Genomic DNA, 18,556 nt, shown 5'->3' on the forward strand with positions numbered 1-18,556 from the left:
CCCCCCCCCACTTTGCGAATTAAAAAAGAAGTCACAAAAACAAGATACGTTAAATCGTCGTTAATCCGGATCGAAACACGAGAAATGCAGTTCATATGGCAGACAAACACTTGACAGTTCCCCCAAACCTGCATCTTTACGTTCAAAAACAAGTACAGCTTCTGAGTCTTCTATCGATGAACAAATCTCTCGTCTTTATGTAGTTTTTAAATTAAGGTTCTACAGTGCTATTTATTTTCATCGGCATTGCTTATGTCATTAAGCTCTCCATTTATTTGTGTTCCAAGTGTTTCTCCTCTCACAGGGATACTCTCCGTTTCAGAAATCCGGGGGCGCAAGGGTTCCCTGTATGTTCCACAACTGATGCAGTCAGAACACCGCGTGCAGTATGTAGGGTACACATACATTTCATATAAATCTTTAGGATGAATGAAGAATTCCGCATAAACCATGACAAGCTGTACAAAATTACTGTTACTATAAACCCCTGATGATTATCTTTTGAGGCCGAAACAATCTGGAGTACTGACAAAATAAATATAATTTTATTTTGTAAATTTTGGCAGTGTCTATTAAATTATTTTAAATTACAGTACATTACAACACTACACAATTCAATTAAAAAAACTCTATTTATGGATTTCATATTCTGATATTGTGTTATGACACCGTGCAGTCTTGTATGTGGACACACTACAATGTAGATAGAAAGCCGACGTCGCTGTAGATTATTCAGCGCTCCTGCTTCTTATCCGACAGTTGTTAGGTTCGAATCTTGGCCGAGAAAACAGCTATTTTGAGATTTTTGTGATTTTCCTCAGTTCCCCCAGGAAAGTTTACGGTTGAAACCTCAAATTATGTCAGGACCGTTTCCTTTCACATCCATTCCAATTCATTATCCGCCAACATTCCTATGGTTCGACGCGGTGGCTTCGGTGCGACAGCGTTGTTGTTGATATGAATACATGAATAAACGAAGACAGGATCTCTTGCGGTGGTACTCATCTACCAGATTACACGGTGTCATGACCCAGAGGATGGCAATATAAATCTGAACATGTGTGCACCCCCATCTTGCTCACAGATGATTACATCGCAGCATGTACACGTAGATCCGTTGCTAGTATTGAATCTGTGAACAACGACCGTTGAGACGCAACAATTTCATAGCACACACCAATGGACTAACTCGGAAGCGGTTTTCTCTACGCGGTGCGTGCGACAGCTGCACAACGCAACAATAGATGTTTTCTGTGTGGTCCGTGTCGAGGTGTTATACGTAGGACAAGTCTACAATTTAGTTAATTGGACTAATGTGTTGAGGTGCTCGGTTCGAGAGTAGGCAGCGACACCAGCTGCAGTGATTGAAGCATTTCGTATTTTTCCTCATTCCTTTCAGGTAAATACCAGGATTGTATCCTGAACAGGCCATAATCTCTGCCTTCCAAATCAGTCTCCTACTCTCTGGCGCTGTAATGTCTCGATGCTGAATATCCCCTCAGACGACAGGCAGATTATCGACATTAAGAGGCGCACTGCAGCGCTGTCGATATTACGTCAGCATCAGTCGGTATTGCAGCGTCGACATGCTCCTACAGACAGGCTGTAGCACTAGGTTACTAGCCGGAAGGTTTCGGGTTCCGATGAGGTCATTAGACTTTTCAATTGACCTCATCCTTCCAGTCGCAGTATGGCCTTGGGGTCGACTTAGCCTCTAACAGAAATGAATACCAGGAATATCCTTGGGGTTAAAGGGCGGCCGTGGCGTAAGGCTGACAACTTCACCCCCATCTGTGAGCAGATTTTCTAGAGAAAATGTGGGAGCCTCGACGTCTCACAAACCTATGAACCTCCACGGCCTGTTACAGAGATTATTTTTTCTTACTTCACCCGCGAAGTTTTAGGGAAGTCAGTAAGATTTGGGAACCCCAACAGATGCTATGCAACAACTGTACTGCAAAAGAGGCACGGTGTTTCCTGAGCGGCACGTGCCGATGTGCTATAAGCAGGATTAGTGAGTGCATTGGAGAGGGTTGGTGTGCTAGATAACCGCTGGGATTCAGTCCTTGTGAGAAGCTGGTAGCTGAGGCCGGGGTCAGTTAGGGAAGCTAGAGGAAGAGAAACGTCCGCCGTTGAAAGCCGCTACCAAGCAACGACTAGTAAAAACATGACTGCGGACACTAGTATGTGTGTGTAACAGTGAACTGTAAAGTATAGTCACGCGCCGTAACAAAGAGTCCAATAGAGCCGATTATCAATCAGAACTCCGTATATGGTCGCTACAAATATTTATGACAACATAATTTTTTATTTTTTATAAAAATTGAGGCGGAGGTGGCGGGGCATACATTGCCTGGTTTACCCCCTCCACCTGCTGGCGCTGATGATAAGACTCTTACGGCAGCATGTATCAGAAAGGAGAGAGGAGATTGGTCCAGGCGCTACCGCCGGCGCCGCAACGTTGGAAAGTGACCTTGACGCATTCTTGTCCAGGCCGACGCTCGGGTAATGAGCGGACTCAAAACAGACTTAATATTATATATTGTCAATTAATTAATAAATATATAGTTTACTTAAAGATGCTAATTACTACGCCGCGAAGACGTGATGAGGGTATTTAGCTGCAGCTCCATGATAATCTCGGCAATACATAGCTTCAGGCTCCTGCAACTTTACCCGCCGGCTACATTTTCCGCAAAACCCTTTCTAGACGTCGTGGAAAAGGGGAAAATTTATGACCCTGTCGGGGACCGAACACCGAACTCCTCGAATATCTAGTCCATAGACCAGTTAGACATTAGTGTGCTGCACCTACTGAGCTAATGCTGCTTTAAACGTGGCAAGCATGTCGCAGAAAGAGGTCGTGACCTACTTTAAATTCCTACTGTGGAATATCCCTGGATTGGTTAAGGAAATGTAGAAGGTGCCTACAAATGTCGGTAGCTTCTACTACAGTGCATCTCAGGCGGCACTAGTCCTTCCAGCCTATGTATTCTAATATAATGTGACACAACATAACAACATAGTACGGGGCAGTACATATATACACGCCTGTAGCATGGAAATGCTTTTAAACAAACATAATAAGGAGGTAGGATGTAGGGTGAAATGGGGGAAAAATAAATAAAACTAAAATAAAATTAATAATAACTGTTTCAACTTGTATATTTGTACAAAACATAAAAAGCTAGAAAATACAATAAATGTTCACCAAATTGTCCTTCTTAATGAATGTCAGCAAATTACCAATCTGCAGAGCATGTACGCCCAAAATGGGGCTGTTTTTTAAGCAGTTATATAACATTTCCTTACAAAATGGCCTCGCATACATAGGGGAAGTACACCTAATTTCATGCAGCCCGACATTCAATATTTCCGGTGTTCCGCACCGAGTTCTTTCAGTTCTCCATAGATGGCAGCATTGTGGAATCACCCGTAGAGAATTATTAAAAACTAACCTATAATGAAGCGTTCCATGAAACTGCCTAGGTCTACATTATAATGACACAGATAAATAACTATGAAGTGAATAATTTTGGTGAAGGGAAATGTCATTGTTAAGAAGGGCAGTTTTTTGGTGAATGGAAATGTCATTGTTAAGAAGGGCAGTTTTGGCTTCATATGGACCACAATGACTGCTTACAATACTCCATGAGTGGGGTTGAAAAAATAGTAACATTAACACAAGTTAAAATTAGGATTACACAACTAGTAAACAAAACAAAAGAAAAAACAACACAAGAAATTAGTAACTACATCAAACATAATCGTGCCTTGTGAACAGGGTGTTATTAAACAAAAAGGAAAGGTTTATGCGTCCGGAAACAAATATCTGGACTCTCATATCGTCACACCCTGTCTTATCCGAGCATTGCCAGCACTGTAGCATAGTCAACGAGCATTAGTGGCCTTCCCCATGGGGACCAAATGCATATTAGTACTCAGAAGTGACCAGAATTGGTACAATTTCCTATGCGAATTCGAAGCTAAGTCTTATTCCATAGTATTGTTACGCGTATACCCGTTGCTAGGCAACGACTCAGTATACACGTTCCAGCGAACACACAATAATAGGACCTGTGTTCTCCGTGGACCGTGCTAGAACTCGCTACTAGGTAACACAATACTCGACAAGAGAAGGCGGTGTTTTCCATGGGGCCTGACACGAGGCTATATAACGAGAGTCTGCTTGTAGCTTTCACCGTGTGGAGGCGGGCTAGAATACCTCCACCGCGACCCTGCGAGTCGTAGGAGGCGACGAAAAGGGAAGTCTCAAATTTGAGACAGTGAAATGGACCCGAGAAAGACTGCGCTGGCAAGAGCCACAGCTTATGCAAAAGACAGACCCGTCCTCCCGTCAGAGAGGGCGCCTACAAAAAAAATAAGACTGTAACTGTCAATCAGTAATAAAGATCTGTTCGCAAGCCCCAGATGGGTGCTTTATTCCAAGACAGACTGGACGACTGACCGTCGGGCGCAACATAAGACTCAGACTCAGCTAGGGGGATCAGAGAAGTAGAATTAGAAAGTAAGAGAATGAGACTTGTCGGTAGGAGATAGCCATGGGAGGTTAGTAGCTGAAGAAGACATAAAGGTCAGCCTCTGAAGACTTAGTGTGTGATATAAGATTTAGTCACAATGGGACTTTTAATTCCGTTGCCAGGATACGACTGGTGAAGACTGAGAATCCTGGTGCATGTATAACGGTGAAATGTGTAACTCAGCGATAGTGCTGCATTGCCTGTAAGTACGAGCTGATTCTACAAGGTGTTAATGAATCCAATCATTCAATCCAGAACCCCTTATTATTAGTAACGCAACCCCGGACACGTGACAGTATAATCGAACTGGTTTTTATATGACACATCTAAAATCATGAACATGTGCTATCGAATTGTGCTCTGAGTTCGTCTGATATCATCATCGGAAAGGTAAAGGTAAAGCTGTCCGTGTGCTTAACTAATTAAGCGCTACACCATCATAAAGGTGTATGGGGGAGTGGATGTATAGATCCACATTTTCTTGACCTTGGCACTGGTTGGAGGTTAGTGGTGAGCTTCACGCCCCGGCCGCTTTAGCCCCGGGGAAAGAGCCCCCAGTACCCATTAGATAGGAGGCTGAGTGGACCCCAGAGCCGGTCTGGACGCTATGAACAAGAGAAAATTCTTACACCTACCAGGACTCGAACTCCGACCCCTCTGTCTTCCAGCGTGTAGCCAGTCGCTATCCCGGCTCCAATTATTATCATCTATCGGATATTAAGTGAATATGATCTCTGTTAGAGCAGACATACATATATGCACATCAGATTAGATTTGATTTGATTTGATTTGTGTAAGATGATAAAATTGTTTTTTTAGCAGAAGTGGTCAAAGTAGTACAAAAAATAGAAAATTCCGAACAATAGTGATATTAAGACTACGATAATTTTCATAACAGAGTGAATTTTATACTACAAACTAAATTGATTTCAGATATTCAATTGAAACTGGGCTTGTAATACATCGGTAGCAGAACTGGAATTTTCAAACCCAGAAGTAACAAACATTGCCATTGGACACAAAATTAATCCCGGGTCATAATCTCCCATCCCCAATTCCTATTTCTCTATGGTTCATTCTCCCTTCCTGATTTTCCTAGTTGGCATTTCTCAAGACGCTTCACTATCAAAATTCTGTACCCATTCCTTTTAAATTTAAATTCCGTTTAAATTGTATTATCTTAATATTGCTTGACGATATGTATAAACCGCGAAAGGTTCTCACAAGTTTCGTGATACTGTCACAGCACGAGGGTTCGTTCTGTTTTGAAACCCGTACAGTGAATATATACTGCGAAAATTACGGTACTGAGAGATCTATTTGGCTCATTGCGCTACGATGACGACTCAACAGACAGAACGAACATGAAACTTCGTTAGTACGGGGTGTTTATGATTTCGTTACAATTTTCAAAATTAAATCCATATAGATCCACGCATGATAGAAGTAAACAGTGGGCAGTAAAACCACACACTCTGGTTTTGTCATCAGGTCAAAATGAAAGTCAACAGTTACCCTGGGATTCTCCCACTGGCACGAGGTGAACCCAAAAATATATACACACTTTCAAAGTACAAAAATGTCTGCTTAAATAATTTATTGGTATATATTCGGCTAAACTTTGAAAATGTCCATACATAACCTCTATTAAAAGTGTGTTGTAAAGGTGATGTACCGACGGAAGGATAATATTAAAGAGGTGTGGTGGTTTTGAACTGGATTCAACAGTTTGGGGACAGGGGCCAGTGGAGACCGATTGTCAGTACGGAACATTGTGATCCGTGGAGGGCGTAGAAACTCGGCTGTCAAGTTTTCTGGTGGGACTGTGCCCAACGAACCGGAACAAGACCCCATAAAGCAATGGTTACTGTGTGAGGGAGCGCATCTGATGCAAAGCGTAAGATGAAGCCCGCTCTGCTGCCCTCATGACCTCGTTATCGACCAGGCCGCCGGGGCAACACTGATCAAGGTCACAGTGCGAGAGTCCCCCACGCTTACACACACACACACACACACACACACAGATTCTGTCGTCCGAAAGTTGTCATTACTCCGTTCGCAATGGTGGACATGTCGGGACTTTACACATCGCAGTAGTATAACAGTTACGCAGTAGGTCACGAGCGAGCGAACAGTTTCTTGTTTCTGTGTATCCTGTCTATTCTGCAATTATTGATAATATTCTGGTACGGTCATGCGAGGCAAAATCTGGCTTCCTGGGGCTCATCTACCCCATGAACTGGGGGTCCTTTATATCTTCGAGCAGGCCAAATTTATTTTCAGAAGTTAATTCCGTCTAGACATCATTCTACCTGAATCATAAACAAAAAACTGATAGGAAACAACTGATTCTAAAAACAGGAACAGAGAACTGTCATAAGAAAATTAAGGTATTCTGGGGGTGTGATGCCGTGTAATCTGGCAGATCTTTGCAATCATTTTGAGGGAAACTACTGTTTTCTCCACCTTCAGGGCAGAAGAGTAAGCCGAGCGTGCAGCAACAGGCTACAGAAGTTCACATCTTCCTCCGCTCAGTAGGCTGGTCCACATTCCGCCTCTCATTATACCGCCTACTTCACTCTACTACCCCTGAAGACGGTGGCTGCAAGTCCATCCAAAATGCTGACAATGATTTACCAGACAACACTGTATCACTTACCACAGTCATGTGTCACGAAGTCTCACAAAATGGCGACTTCACTGGTTTTTTTAAATTTGGTCATAGTTCTCACACCTGCCACTCTTAGCAAGAAAACAGTGCGCCTCTGGCGTGTGTCTGAGTGGGAGATTCACTACAATTGTCAATAAGTTCGTGGACTGGTCGCAAAGCGTCGTTGCAGTGCATTACAGCGGATAGGTTGGGGTACGATATGATGCCCTGTCAGTTCATCTCTTGTCACAGCAAGACGCAGAACTACTGCAGCTATTGTGAACTGCAGTTAAATGCAAGTGGCGGAAATCGAAAATGTGGCAGTTTGAACAACGGGCAAACATCAAGTTCTGCCAGAAAGTAGGCAAATCCCCTAGCAAAACATTTGGCGCAGGAAGAATTGGCTGTTGCTACACGACAACGCCCCTGCACATCGCTCTGTTCTTGTCCAAGAGGAACTGGCAAGGCAACAGGTCACAGTTTTGCCACACCATCCGTACTCACCCGTTCTCGCACCGTGCAATTTCTTTATCTTTCACCGCTTGAAAGCAAAGCTACATGGTCGTAGATTTCAGTCGTCCGAGGAGGTGGTCACTGCCACAAGAGACGCCGTACGGCAATTTCCTGCCAATATATTTCAGCAATATTTTCGGCAGCTATATCAACGTTGGCAGACTTGCATAGAGGCCAACGGCGACAATTTTGAGGGCCGATGTGGATCTGTATAAGTGAATGTGAATACCTTGTAATATTATGAGATAATACCACAGTCCACGAACCTAATGTCTCTACCACGTATTTGTGTAGAGGGCCAAACGAACGTTCTAGCTTGCAGTTTTACGGGCCTGTGTCAATTTATTATGCAACCAAATTATTTCCCTCTCCGTGTTATTTTCTCTTTAGCTCTTAGATCGTGCAATGAAGCCCTCCACATCTTCCTCGACCTGTTTTGCTTCCCCCTCTTCAGCATACTTCTCTGTACGTGCCTCAAGTCATCCAGACATTCTGTTATGTTATGTGATAACGTTCCCTATACTGAGATCACAGAGAGAAGACCCACGGATCCCTTCACTCGAACTGTCACGTTTCCCCCTATATTTCCCTCCAGCGATCTAAAGCATTTTGTTCACAGTGAAAACCTTTCACAGCAACACGCTCTTTGGGCTGGTTTACAGAGGGGCCAGGGGGGCTGGAGCTAGAGCGACGCTCGTGTGGTTTTATTACGACCATTATAGCGGTACTTGTTCCTGGAGCCTCAGGACAGGAAGAAGAGCTTCTCTTCCTGACAGAAATATTCGTTACAGTTTCCAGTGTTGTGCCCATTTTCTTAGTTATTAAGTATAATTTTTGTAAGATTGTGTGCTTAGGTTAAAACGCCGGACGGCTGGCCGGAAGGCGAGGAGACAGAGCCGCGGCTGCCTCTTCGCATTCCTTGTCAGTCGATCGAATTGCCTTTAGAGAAGACTGTTTACGTATCAGTGGAAAGACCCGGTCAGGTTTCGCTCTTCGCGACAAGGCATGTCCGGCAAGATGCCGACCTCAGGGATTTCGCGCGCGCAGCTTTCGCGACTTGGGAAAAAAAGTTGAATTTTGGGATTGGAAAAAAACAGGTCGTTTCAGGCACTCCGTTTCTAGCAGTTGCGAGACACGGACGAGTAGATCCAAGAGTGCCTGTGGAAAACCTTGGGATGGCGCCAGTGTTCTTCTTGTGTGTCCTGTTCAGCGCGAGTGAGTACTTGCCCGTGGTCAGGTCACTGATTGCTGATTAGAGCTTTTGGTTCAATGGTTATTTGAGAAATAAATACAAAGTGTTGATTTGTGTTATTTAGGGTTAGTATATTATGGGTAGTTGAAAGGTAGGAGTTTAAAACCAGGGGTTTAATCGAAGGCCCTGTGTGTGTAGCCAGGTTGTTTGATGTACTAGTGTTTTATTTTATTATACATTACTTTATTGTTGTTGGTGAGTACTTGAACTATTTGTGGATTCCCCCAGTGCAAGCATGTTTTCCACAGCATAGGTTAAGAGATATCCACGGACGTCCGATAGGGGGTGAGTACAGTCACTGACCCCTATCAAGGCACAACACTAGTACTTTAAAATGCACGACGCATTCCTAGTACCAGCCTCACTAATGAATGTGATCTGACGCAGATGAAAATGTTATCCCTAAACGAAATGTCTTGTTAATGGTTTCAGTAAAAGGTAAAGTTGCCCCTGTACTTAGGACTACACCATGAAGGCGTGTGGGGAAATGGATGTATAGATCCACAATTCCTTGATCTCGGTACTAGTTGGAGGTAAGTGGCCAGATTCACGCCCTGGCCGCTTTACCCCCGGGGAAAAGCCACCGGAACCCAATGGATAGGAGGCTGAGTGGGCCCCAGAACCGGTCTTGCCAACGTGGAGAAGAGAAATTCTTGACCCTACCAGGGCTCGAATTCGACCCCTCCGCCGTTCAGCCATTAGCCAGTCACTATACCAACTGAGCTATCCGTTGTTTGGATTTAAGTAAAAGGAGAAACTAAGCTGTCCACACCCTGTTCAGTGCCATCTGCGCTTCAGACGAGAACACCTGTACCAACCTCACTACTAAACGTGACCTGAGGCAGATGTAACCTCCTCTTGCTGAGGTCCAGTGAGGTTGTGGAGGAGCAAGGCGGTGCAGTGGTACTTCCCCCTACCAGGCCGTTTGGACTGACCCGACGGTACACCTCCAGGGTCAGATGGTTCCCACATGAGCGAATGAGATGCAGGATTTCTTCCTCAGGCATCGTGACAACATTGCACTTCTCGACGAAGATGACATAGTCGCCAGGCCTGAGGCCTGCCCTGTCAGCTGGCTGGCCTGCCTCAACGCGCTCCACCCTACAACAGAACAGTGTGTTATTCGAACAGCCAGATGGCAGCACAGGCAAGTGTGCTGAAGATAGGAACGAGTGAACCCGACACCGCAGTTGAGTCACAGTCACAGTCACAATGCTGTGGGGCATACACCTTCATGATTTCGGCAATGTCATTTTTACCCCTGCTTTCAGTGTAGGCCTCATCCCCATATGGACCTATTCTCTTGCACCAAAATATTAATAATAGGTTCAAGGAGGAATACAAACGGTTTTCTGCTGATTACTTGAGCTCATTAGGGTCCAAATGCCTTGTGGCTACCCCTCACATCTGACTACCGTTCTCCATCCAAAATATGATGCGAGCCATGGCACTGTGATTAAATTAGGTTACTTCTCGACATGTTTGCCATGTGAAGTTGCAAAAACATATCCATTAGCATATAAATATATAACGACCTAAAAATAAATGAACGAAGTTTTTTTATGAAAATTAATAATTGTGGCGTTTCACAAAACTTTGTTCACGCAGTCAATTTTTTAATAATGACCAGAAAAAACAAATGAAAAATTACATACTTATTTATGTCTGTTCCTCAAAAATAAACTCAAAACGCATTTACCGGAGTGAAATCGGAAACTAGAAAAGACATTTTAAATCCAGTATAAATTCTTGCACGCATCCCATAGGTTTTGAATGCGGGGCACAAAACGCATGTGCACCACGAGAATGTGGTGTAAGGTAAACACTGTTTGGAGTCCGAGAGATCCTATCATTTATTTGTGTATGTGAAACACACCTCGGAGGCTGAGTCCACGCGATTGAGAAGCCGAAACCTGAGTTCCCATGTCGGGTAAGGCGCCTTGTTGTTGTGAAGGGGGTGCGCCCTCGCTTGGGCCCCACAGCTGGACCTAACACTCGCCCAGGGCCGCTGTCTCCAGTAGGTTCCAGTTCCAGGTGTCGGAGGAAACTGCTGTCGTCATTTCCTGTTTCTGATAGAGAAAGTACAAGGTGATTTTGAATTAATGTCGGGGTTTCCGTGGCCTACGTTTTTCAAACCGAAAGGAACTAACTAAAACTGCTTACGGAATATGACAGCGTAACTCAGAAAGTTCTTTTCTGGCAACACTGTACTCGCCGCATTGACATCTGGGAGAAAATATGACGTCATAACTCAAAATGGCGACTGTTCAAGAGAAAGCAATGTGCGTACTTCGGTTTTTCGGAACGAAGTCCGTTATGAAAACGCAACGTCGCTACAAAACTCGATATGGAAAAGACCCACCTCCAGTTAATGCTACCAGACGCTGGTTAAAGCAATTTCCAGTGACTGGTAGTGTTCTGTACCGAAAAGGGTGCAGGAAGATGTTGATCCAATCTCGGACACCTTCCGTGCCACGAAAGGCGCGCATGTTGAAGTTGCTTAGCATTCTGCAGCATTCATTCTATAAAAGTATTTGAGTTACACTTTCATATTCCGTAAGCAGTTTTGTTTTGTTGCTTCCGATTTTAAAATTATAGTCCATGGAAACCCCGACAATATTTTACAATGTCGTGTTGAGAAACAGTGTTTGGGGGTACAATGTAATATACAGAATGATTAAAAGCAATGCTGACACAAGGAGTTTGCTGTAAATTTAGCTCCTGAAGAAATATTTTAAATGGCAGCAAAGCTGAATTTGGAGGGAAAACCAAAAGGCAATTCTTCATCCTACTTCAGTATACATTTAGAAAATTGCACAGTGTCACCAAGCATAAAAACACAATCCCAACTGTCCTCCTGAAATACCAGTGTCTATGTTACCATAAAAAACGGCGTCATACACGAACCTGTTCGTTCCAGTCTCTTCTTCGTACTGTTCTTCCTCTGTTCCATTGCTGCTGAGAAGAAAGCAAAGCAGAGGATCAAAATGGTTGCTACTTCCGAATAACATCACGCAGAGTAAGAAAATAGCACATTTGCTGGTCACATAATCACACAAGCTAACTAATTACATCGAGCTGAACCCTTCTTAAGAAGCCGCCAGTTGTGCAGCTACTCAAAAACTTCACAGCATTTTATGGAACCTGAAGGTTCATTACCGTGTTCACAAGAGCCCTCCACTGGTCCCTATCCTGAGCCACATCGGTCCAGACCAATACCACCCGATGTTATCTAAGACCCATTTTAATATTATCCACTAACCTAGTCTTGGTCTTCCTAGCAGTCTCTTTCCTTCTAGCTTTCCCACCAATATCCTATATGCATTCCTCTTCTCCCCATCCATACTACCTGACCTGCCCATCTCATCCTCCTTGACTTGATCATTCTAATTATACTTGGAGAAGAGTACAAGTTATGAAGCTCCTCATTATGGAGTTTTCTCCAACCTCCTGTCACTTCATCCCTCTTCGGTCCAAATATTCTCCTCAACACCCCGTTCTCAAACACCCTCAGTCTATGTTCCTCCCTTAATGTCAGAGACTAAGTTTCCCATCCATACAGAACAACAGACAAATTTATAGTTTTGTATATTGTAATTCCCGCGGTAGTGTAGTTGGTTGATGCTACAACCCGGAAGATTGTGCGTTCAATTCCCCATGAGGTCATTGGATTTTCCAGTTTACCTAATTCTTCCAGCCGCACTATGGCCCTGGGGTCGATTCAGTCTCTAACAGAAATGAGTACCAGGAATCATCCTGGGGGTAAAGGGCGGCCGGCGCCTATGGCTGAAAACCTTACCGCCATCTGTGAGCCGACTGTCTAGAAAATATGGGAGCGTTGACGTCTCACAAACCTGTGGGCCTCCACGGCCTGTTACAGGGATAGCCTTATTTTTACTTCTATCTTTACATTCACCCAGTTCGGGACTACAGGCAATACAGCACTACCGCTATTCTACACTATTTCCAGTTTACCGTTACACAAGCACTGGGGTTCTCGGCCTCCACCAGTCGCATCCTGGCAACGGATTTATAACAGTCTCACTGTCACATCAAATCACACATGAAGTTTTATTTGCACAGCTGCAAATTGGCTGCTGCCAATTCCGAAGACCGGACTCAGCTACTCTCAACTGCTGTTCTCTACTCAGTCGTATCTTCTGACTGTACCCTTGTATAGCCCCTCGGCACGGACCACACAGAAAATTGAAAAAATCCACCTCATCGGGATTCGATCCCGCGACCTTCCGGTTTGTAGCATAAAGGTGCAATAAATCCAATCGAAAACCCCGTCTTGTAAGTCACTCCTAAACGTGACAGTATCATACAGGAGAATTATTAAGTAGCTGAGCGACTACTAAGGATTCTGTTCCAAGAAGTTAGAGAATTAGACAAACTGGTGCAGAAACAAATGTGGGCGGGGTTATGCCATTAGTACGCACGTGACGCAATAAGATTCATAACTATAAAAGCGACAGCTCATTCCAGAAAGTTCCGGAATTGAAGTGCTTAGCATAAAACAACAACAAAAAATTGTAGGATTTGAGGTTTTCACATCGGTGGTTATGAAGGTCTGTCTTCTGGGGTGCAAGGCAGTTCAATCCTTTGAAAAGACAACTGAACGCCTGCTTTCACGCTGGTTTCTTGATCGGCTTATTAGAACCTGAAGGGGGAGACACGTTGCTCGGTAACGTCGGTTGACTTTCAACGAACTACAAGGCGCTATATTCCAAAAGGCAACACTTCAAAAACAAATGTTCATGAATTAGGAAATCACTAAGTTCTGGGAAACAAAAAAAGATATGGGATTTGACAGTGATCTCGTACAAGATTAGCGACATTTCGGAGGAATATACTGCATCCAATTTCAAGGTTGAAGGGTAAGCCAATCAAACACCAAAAACAGCACTGTTCATACTGCCTATATATTGAATGTTGTTGCCTGGCTTATTCTTTGTCTCCCAAAACGTCGGTCATCTTCTGATCTACATGGTGTGTCCAAGGACACAGTACTCGTCATGGTCACCGCTCATGGAACCTTAAACACAGCTCTACATACTCATGCAGGATTTGGTGCAGGAAAATATTCACTTGGAAAACAAAGAAGAAGATGGGAGGATAACATTGAGATGGGGGGAACGATGAAGGGATATGAATTAACCTGGCTGAGTATCAAATTAATTGTCGGCTTTACTATTGGAGGTGCTGCAACTTGGGGTTCTGCTGCCACAGATGGCCGTTGCGTACACTATAAATACAGCTAGTCCGGTTACAGTTAATCCGGATCTAAATATATATATATATATATATGAAAAATGCTGTTCACAGTTGAGTACATACTTTAAACGACACATGACATGAAGAAAGCAGATGAGTCACTTGTCTGTTCAAACAAAACTTGAGACAAGTTTCTTCAAACCTGAACTATTACGCCCCAAAGAAAAGTACAACTTCTGAGTCTTCTATCGATGAATAAAATGTGTCTTCTTCTAGTCTTTAAATAAAGGCTCTACAGTGTTATATTGCTTATACATTCCATCAGCATTACGTGTATCATAGAATTTCCCATTTTATTTTGTCTTTTAGGGCTACATTTTGCTTCACTAATCCGGATTATCGCTCAACCCGGATGAACTCTCCCCCAATTACTCCGGATTAGCGAGGGTTTACTGTGCTCGGAGAAACCTGCCCAAGTGTCACTTTGGCCGTATAAATCCATTAAGCCCTCACCTGGGATCGAGGCAGGCCCAAGGAGATGGGAAACCGTCGACTAACCTCGTGAGTATGGCCTCAGCCAGCCACTAAAGCGGAGCTCTACTGACGTGCGCCCGGCTGATCTGAGATCCGATGGAAGGGTGTGGACAGGATTAAAGTGGCTCAGGATGTCTGAGACCCAGAGAGTGAGGCGGGCCTACCTGGTGTAGGGGACACATCAGGCTCGTGTGTGCAGACAATCTCTTCCACGCTCGAGTCAGACTGGCGCGCCATCACAGAGTGCTTGGACCCTGGGCCCCCTGTGGGGTCCACAGACACGTGTTGGGTGCGACCCGCGCTCTGTGACAGAAGCCGGAAGGTTCCACTGATATCCTGCAACACGCAAAACAAACATGGCCATTCAGACGCGTCCACCCCCCCCCCCCCTTCGGATATCGTTGAGTTCAGGGCTCCACGTGCTATACTGAGGCCACAGACAGAAGTGCCACAGGTAGGAGGTATGACGTCATTCGGATCTACCTCGCCTTCATTTCCCCTCAGCCCATCTGTCCTACGTCACCGAAACCGAAACGCCTCACTGTTGGTTGCCGACATTCAAGGGGAGAGGAACACAGTGAAGTGCACTGGAGGGGGAAGCATCAGGGGTCGAGGGAAATATGGAGGGGGGGGGAGCCATGAAACTTCTTTCCTTGGCCTCAGTATAGTCAATGATTTTGTCTGCTTTATATCTGGTCCAGTGCCCAATTGCATTTTTACGTAACGGTGAAAAGGGGGGGGAGATGAAACGAACGTGAAGGAAGTGGTGGTGGCATATTTAAGGACTGTCGCAGGGTTTGTCGGAGACAGTGAGGACATATCTAAGTGCAGGACAACTGAGAGATGGTGAGGTTGCAAAAACGTGTATGGTGAGTGGCGTGGATGAAATAGTGACGATAATGATAATAATAATAATTTAATTAGCTTACCAAAAACAATGGTCTATTACAGACAAGCTCTTAAAGTACACAGTACGTACAAACAGAGCGACAGAGAAACAGAAGAGAGTATACAATTTGCTGGGATCTTACATAAAAGGAATGCATATTCCATGCAAACAGTATTCTTTGTGAAAATAATTAAAAAATCGACATATGCTGCTCCCTTTGTGGGCACACTTGTCGACAGCACTACTGATTACAGCATGAATGGAGAAGTTCCTTATTAAAACAGCGGGTACTCGCAGGAAAACATATANAATAATAATAATAATAATAATAAAGGCAAAGCTTTCCCTTTAACAAGCCGTGGAGGCCCATAGGGTTGTGAGACATCGAGGCTCCCACATTTTCTTGACAATAGGGTCACAGATGGCAGTGAGTTTGTCAGCCTCACGCGCCGGCCGCCCGTTACTCACCGGGAAGATTCTTGGTGCTCATTTCTGCTAGAAACTGAGTCGACCGCAGGGCCACAGTGCGGCCGGAAGGATTAGGTCAATTGAAAAATGCAATGACTTCATCAAGAATCGAACCCGCGACCTTCCGGCTTGTAGCGTAGTGCCTCGACTAACTACATTAATAATAACAATGAATGCTCCATGGATTGGGCCGTGAATTGTTTCGACTTCACAGCACCTTTGGAATTGGTGCATGCGTACCAAACTAAATGGTGTCATATCTTCATTAATGAGCCTCGAAATGGTGGCCGTATATTCATCCTGAGAGCTGATACCAACCAACCCGGTATAAAAGCTGGTGTCTTCATTTTATGCTAATTTCTTTACTGATTAACTTACGCCGTCAATAACGTGTATGCGGGGTACGCGTGACGAAAATAACGGGTTACAATATATTTCGACGAGTTATTTAACTTAAAGAGCCATTACAATTTTTAATAAATTTTGAACCAATCTTAAGACACAGTATATTAAAAATGTGTTAAAACTAAATAATAAAATTCCTAATATAATGGGCTTTAATTATGATTTTTCTTTATTTTCGAGAACAATCGCGCATCTCTAGGATTGTGCGTAATTATTGCTTTTGCATTCCCCAATTCGCTATAATAATAATAATAATAATAATAATAATAATAATAATAATAAACTGTAAAATATGGATCCATATAAAAAAATTCAGTTCAAGAACTTATTTTATTTTAGTTGTAACTTGACAAATGAGAACCTACAAAAGGTCGAAACATGTGGCGTAATAAATAAAAATGATATAGCAGCATCTATTTTGTCTCCATCCTGAAGATATTTTCATTTTGTGCTGACGGCCCAATTTACACGATTATCTTTAAATTATGCGACGTTTCGGTAGTTCGATCTGCTTCCGTGATAAACTGTAAATGCCGTAGGATCCTACTCAGTCGAGCCCACTGTATAAAATCTAGCCCAGTGAGCGAGTCTATCTCCTTAACGGACTCAAATATGTAGCAGATCCAGCTTCCGAAACGTCGATGGACGAAATCCAACGTAATTTTATAACGGAAGCTACTAGAGGATCACTATATAGTGAAGAGGCTATGGGCTTGAAGGGGTGAAGGCAGGGGCCGACGTTTCAGAAGAACCTGTCGTCTCCAAATTTAGGGTAGAACATGGAGACAGCAAGCACCTTCCAGACAAATTGTGGCTATAAAGAAGGAGAAGAAACACGCGACGTCACATAACGTTACTGCGTTACGGACCCACTGTATAATCCCGTCCGCAGTGGCTCTGCCTGGAAATACTGCTTAATCTCGTGTCCGCATTGCCGCGCGGTTACAGCCTCATTTGGTGGGTAAGGGTTTCGAAGCAAGCGGTGCCAAGCATTTTCCGGAAGAACTTCGAAAAAAACTTTGTCCTGGATGAGATCCCAACCCTAAACTTTCCCAGATACGAGACACAGCGAATCCCCTCCATATTACGCCGTATAATCTGGTATTGCCTCCTTGTTCAGGTTACTCTGCTTGATGGTTTAGTTTCGACCATGAAGATGGAGTGAGTGATCGCTTCACAAGAAGGACTCAGTTTCCAAGGAATCCGTACAAAAGGCTCGTAAGGCGTGAACAAATAATGGACACGGGGTTCGAAAGCGTGATCCCAGACTGAATGTGATGCAAACTCGGGCTTCAGTGGATTGGGTATCGACCGACCGCCCGCCCTGCTGGGCGCCCTGCAGACTGCCTTACCAATGCAGGCGCGTGCTAGTTAGGAGACCTCACAAAAGCCAGGGCAGTTACTTACACTAAGAGAGGAGACTTCTGCGCAAAACTTGCGGTCCCACGAGCGAGTTGCTGTGATGATAACTCCATAGACGCGAATTTGGGTGGTTCTCTGTTCGAATCTCGACCGCGACATCGGTTATTCTGGGGTTCTGTGGCCTTCCTCAGTCCCTCCGAGCTAATGCTAAGATATTGTGAGGCATATGCCCATTGCTAAGGAACGGCTCAGTAAAAACTTTCCCGCGGAGATAGATTATGGGTAAACAGCCAGCTGCTAGGTAAAGCCTATAACAGTATGTGACAACACTAGACTTCCATTGTTTGGCAAAGGACGTGTTTTCCGTAAGGTCAGACCCGAGGATATATAACAGTGAGTGACTCTCGCTCCAGGAATTCATGACCGCAGCCCTGCGAGTCATAGGAAGTGACGAAAAGGGAACCCAGTGCCTGGGGTTATAACTGGGCCATCCAGTTCCTGCGGGATATAAATACAGAGACCTAGACCTCAAGGTCGTTGGAGTCTCGAATCTGAGACAGTAAAATGTGGTCGTGAGTACGGCAGGGCTCGGATCCGAGAATGACTGCGCTGGCGAGGATCAGCAGCATTTGTAAACGACAGGTCCATCGTCTCGTCAGAGAGGATATTACATAAGGGCTATAGCCGCAAGTGTTCAGATGGAAAATAAAAATTCTGGTCGTGAG

The 18,556-nt window shown here is 44.3% G+C and overlaps 1 protein-coding gene across 5 annotated transcripts in view; it reads right to left on the reverse strand.

The window, feature by feature from the left end:
* The window catches only part of LOC111871707, a 157,054-nt gene that overhangs the window by 57,303 nt on the left and 81,195 nt on the right, over positions 1–18,556 (reverse strand). For all 5 annotated transcript variants that reach the window (XM_023864979.2, XM_023864977.2, XM_033754364.1 and 2 more), the window contains 4 exons: positions 14,872–15,043; positions 11,864–11,911; positions 10,833–11,025; positions 9,775–10,057 (listed from right to left, as the gene is read on the reverse strand). In XM_023864979.2, coding sequence (XP_023720747.1) covers positions 9,775–10,057; positions 10,833–11,025; positions 11,864–11,911; positions 14,872–15,043 — 696 coding nt within the window. The remainder of the gene's footprint in view (positions 1–9,774; positions 10,058–10,832; positions 11,026–11,863; positions 11,912–14,871; positions 15,044–18,556) is intronic.

Source organism: Cryptotermes secundus, unplaced genomic scaffold (genome assembly GCF_002891405.2).
Source record: "Cryptotermes secundus unplaced genomic scaffold, Csec_1.0 scaffold349, whole genome shotgun sequence".
Taxonomy (NCBI): Eukaryota; Metazoa; Arthropoda; class Insecta; order Blattodea; family Kalotermitidae; genus Cryptotermes; species Cryptotermes secundus.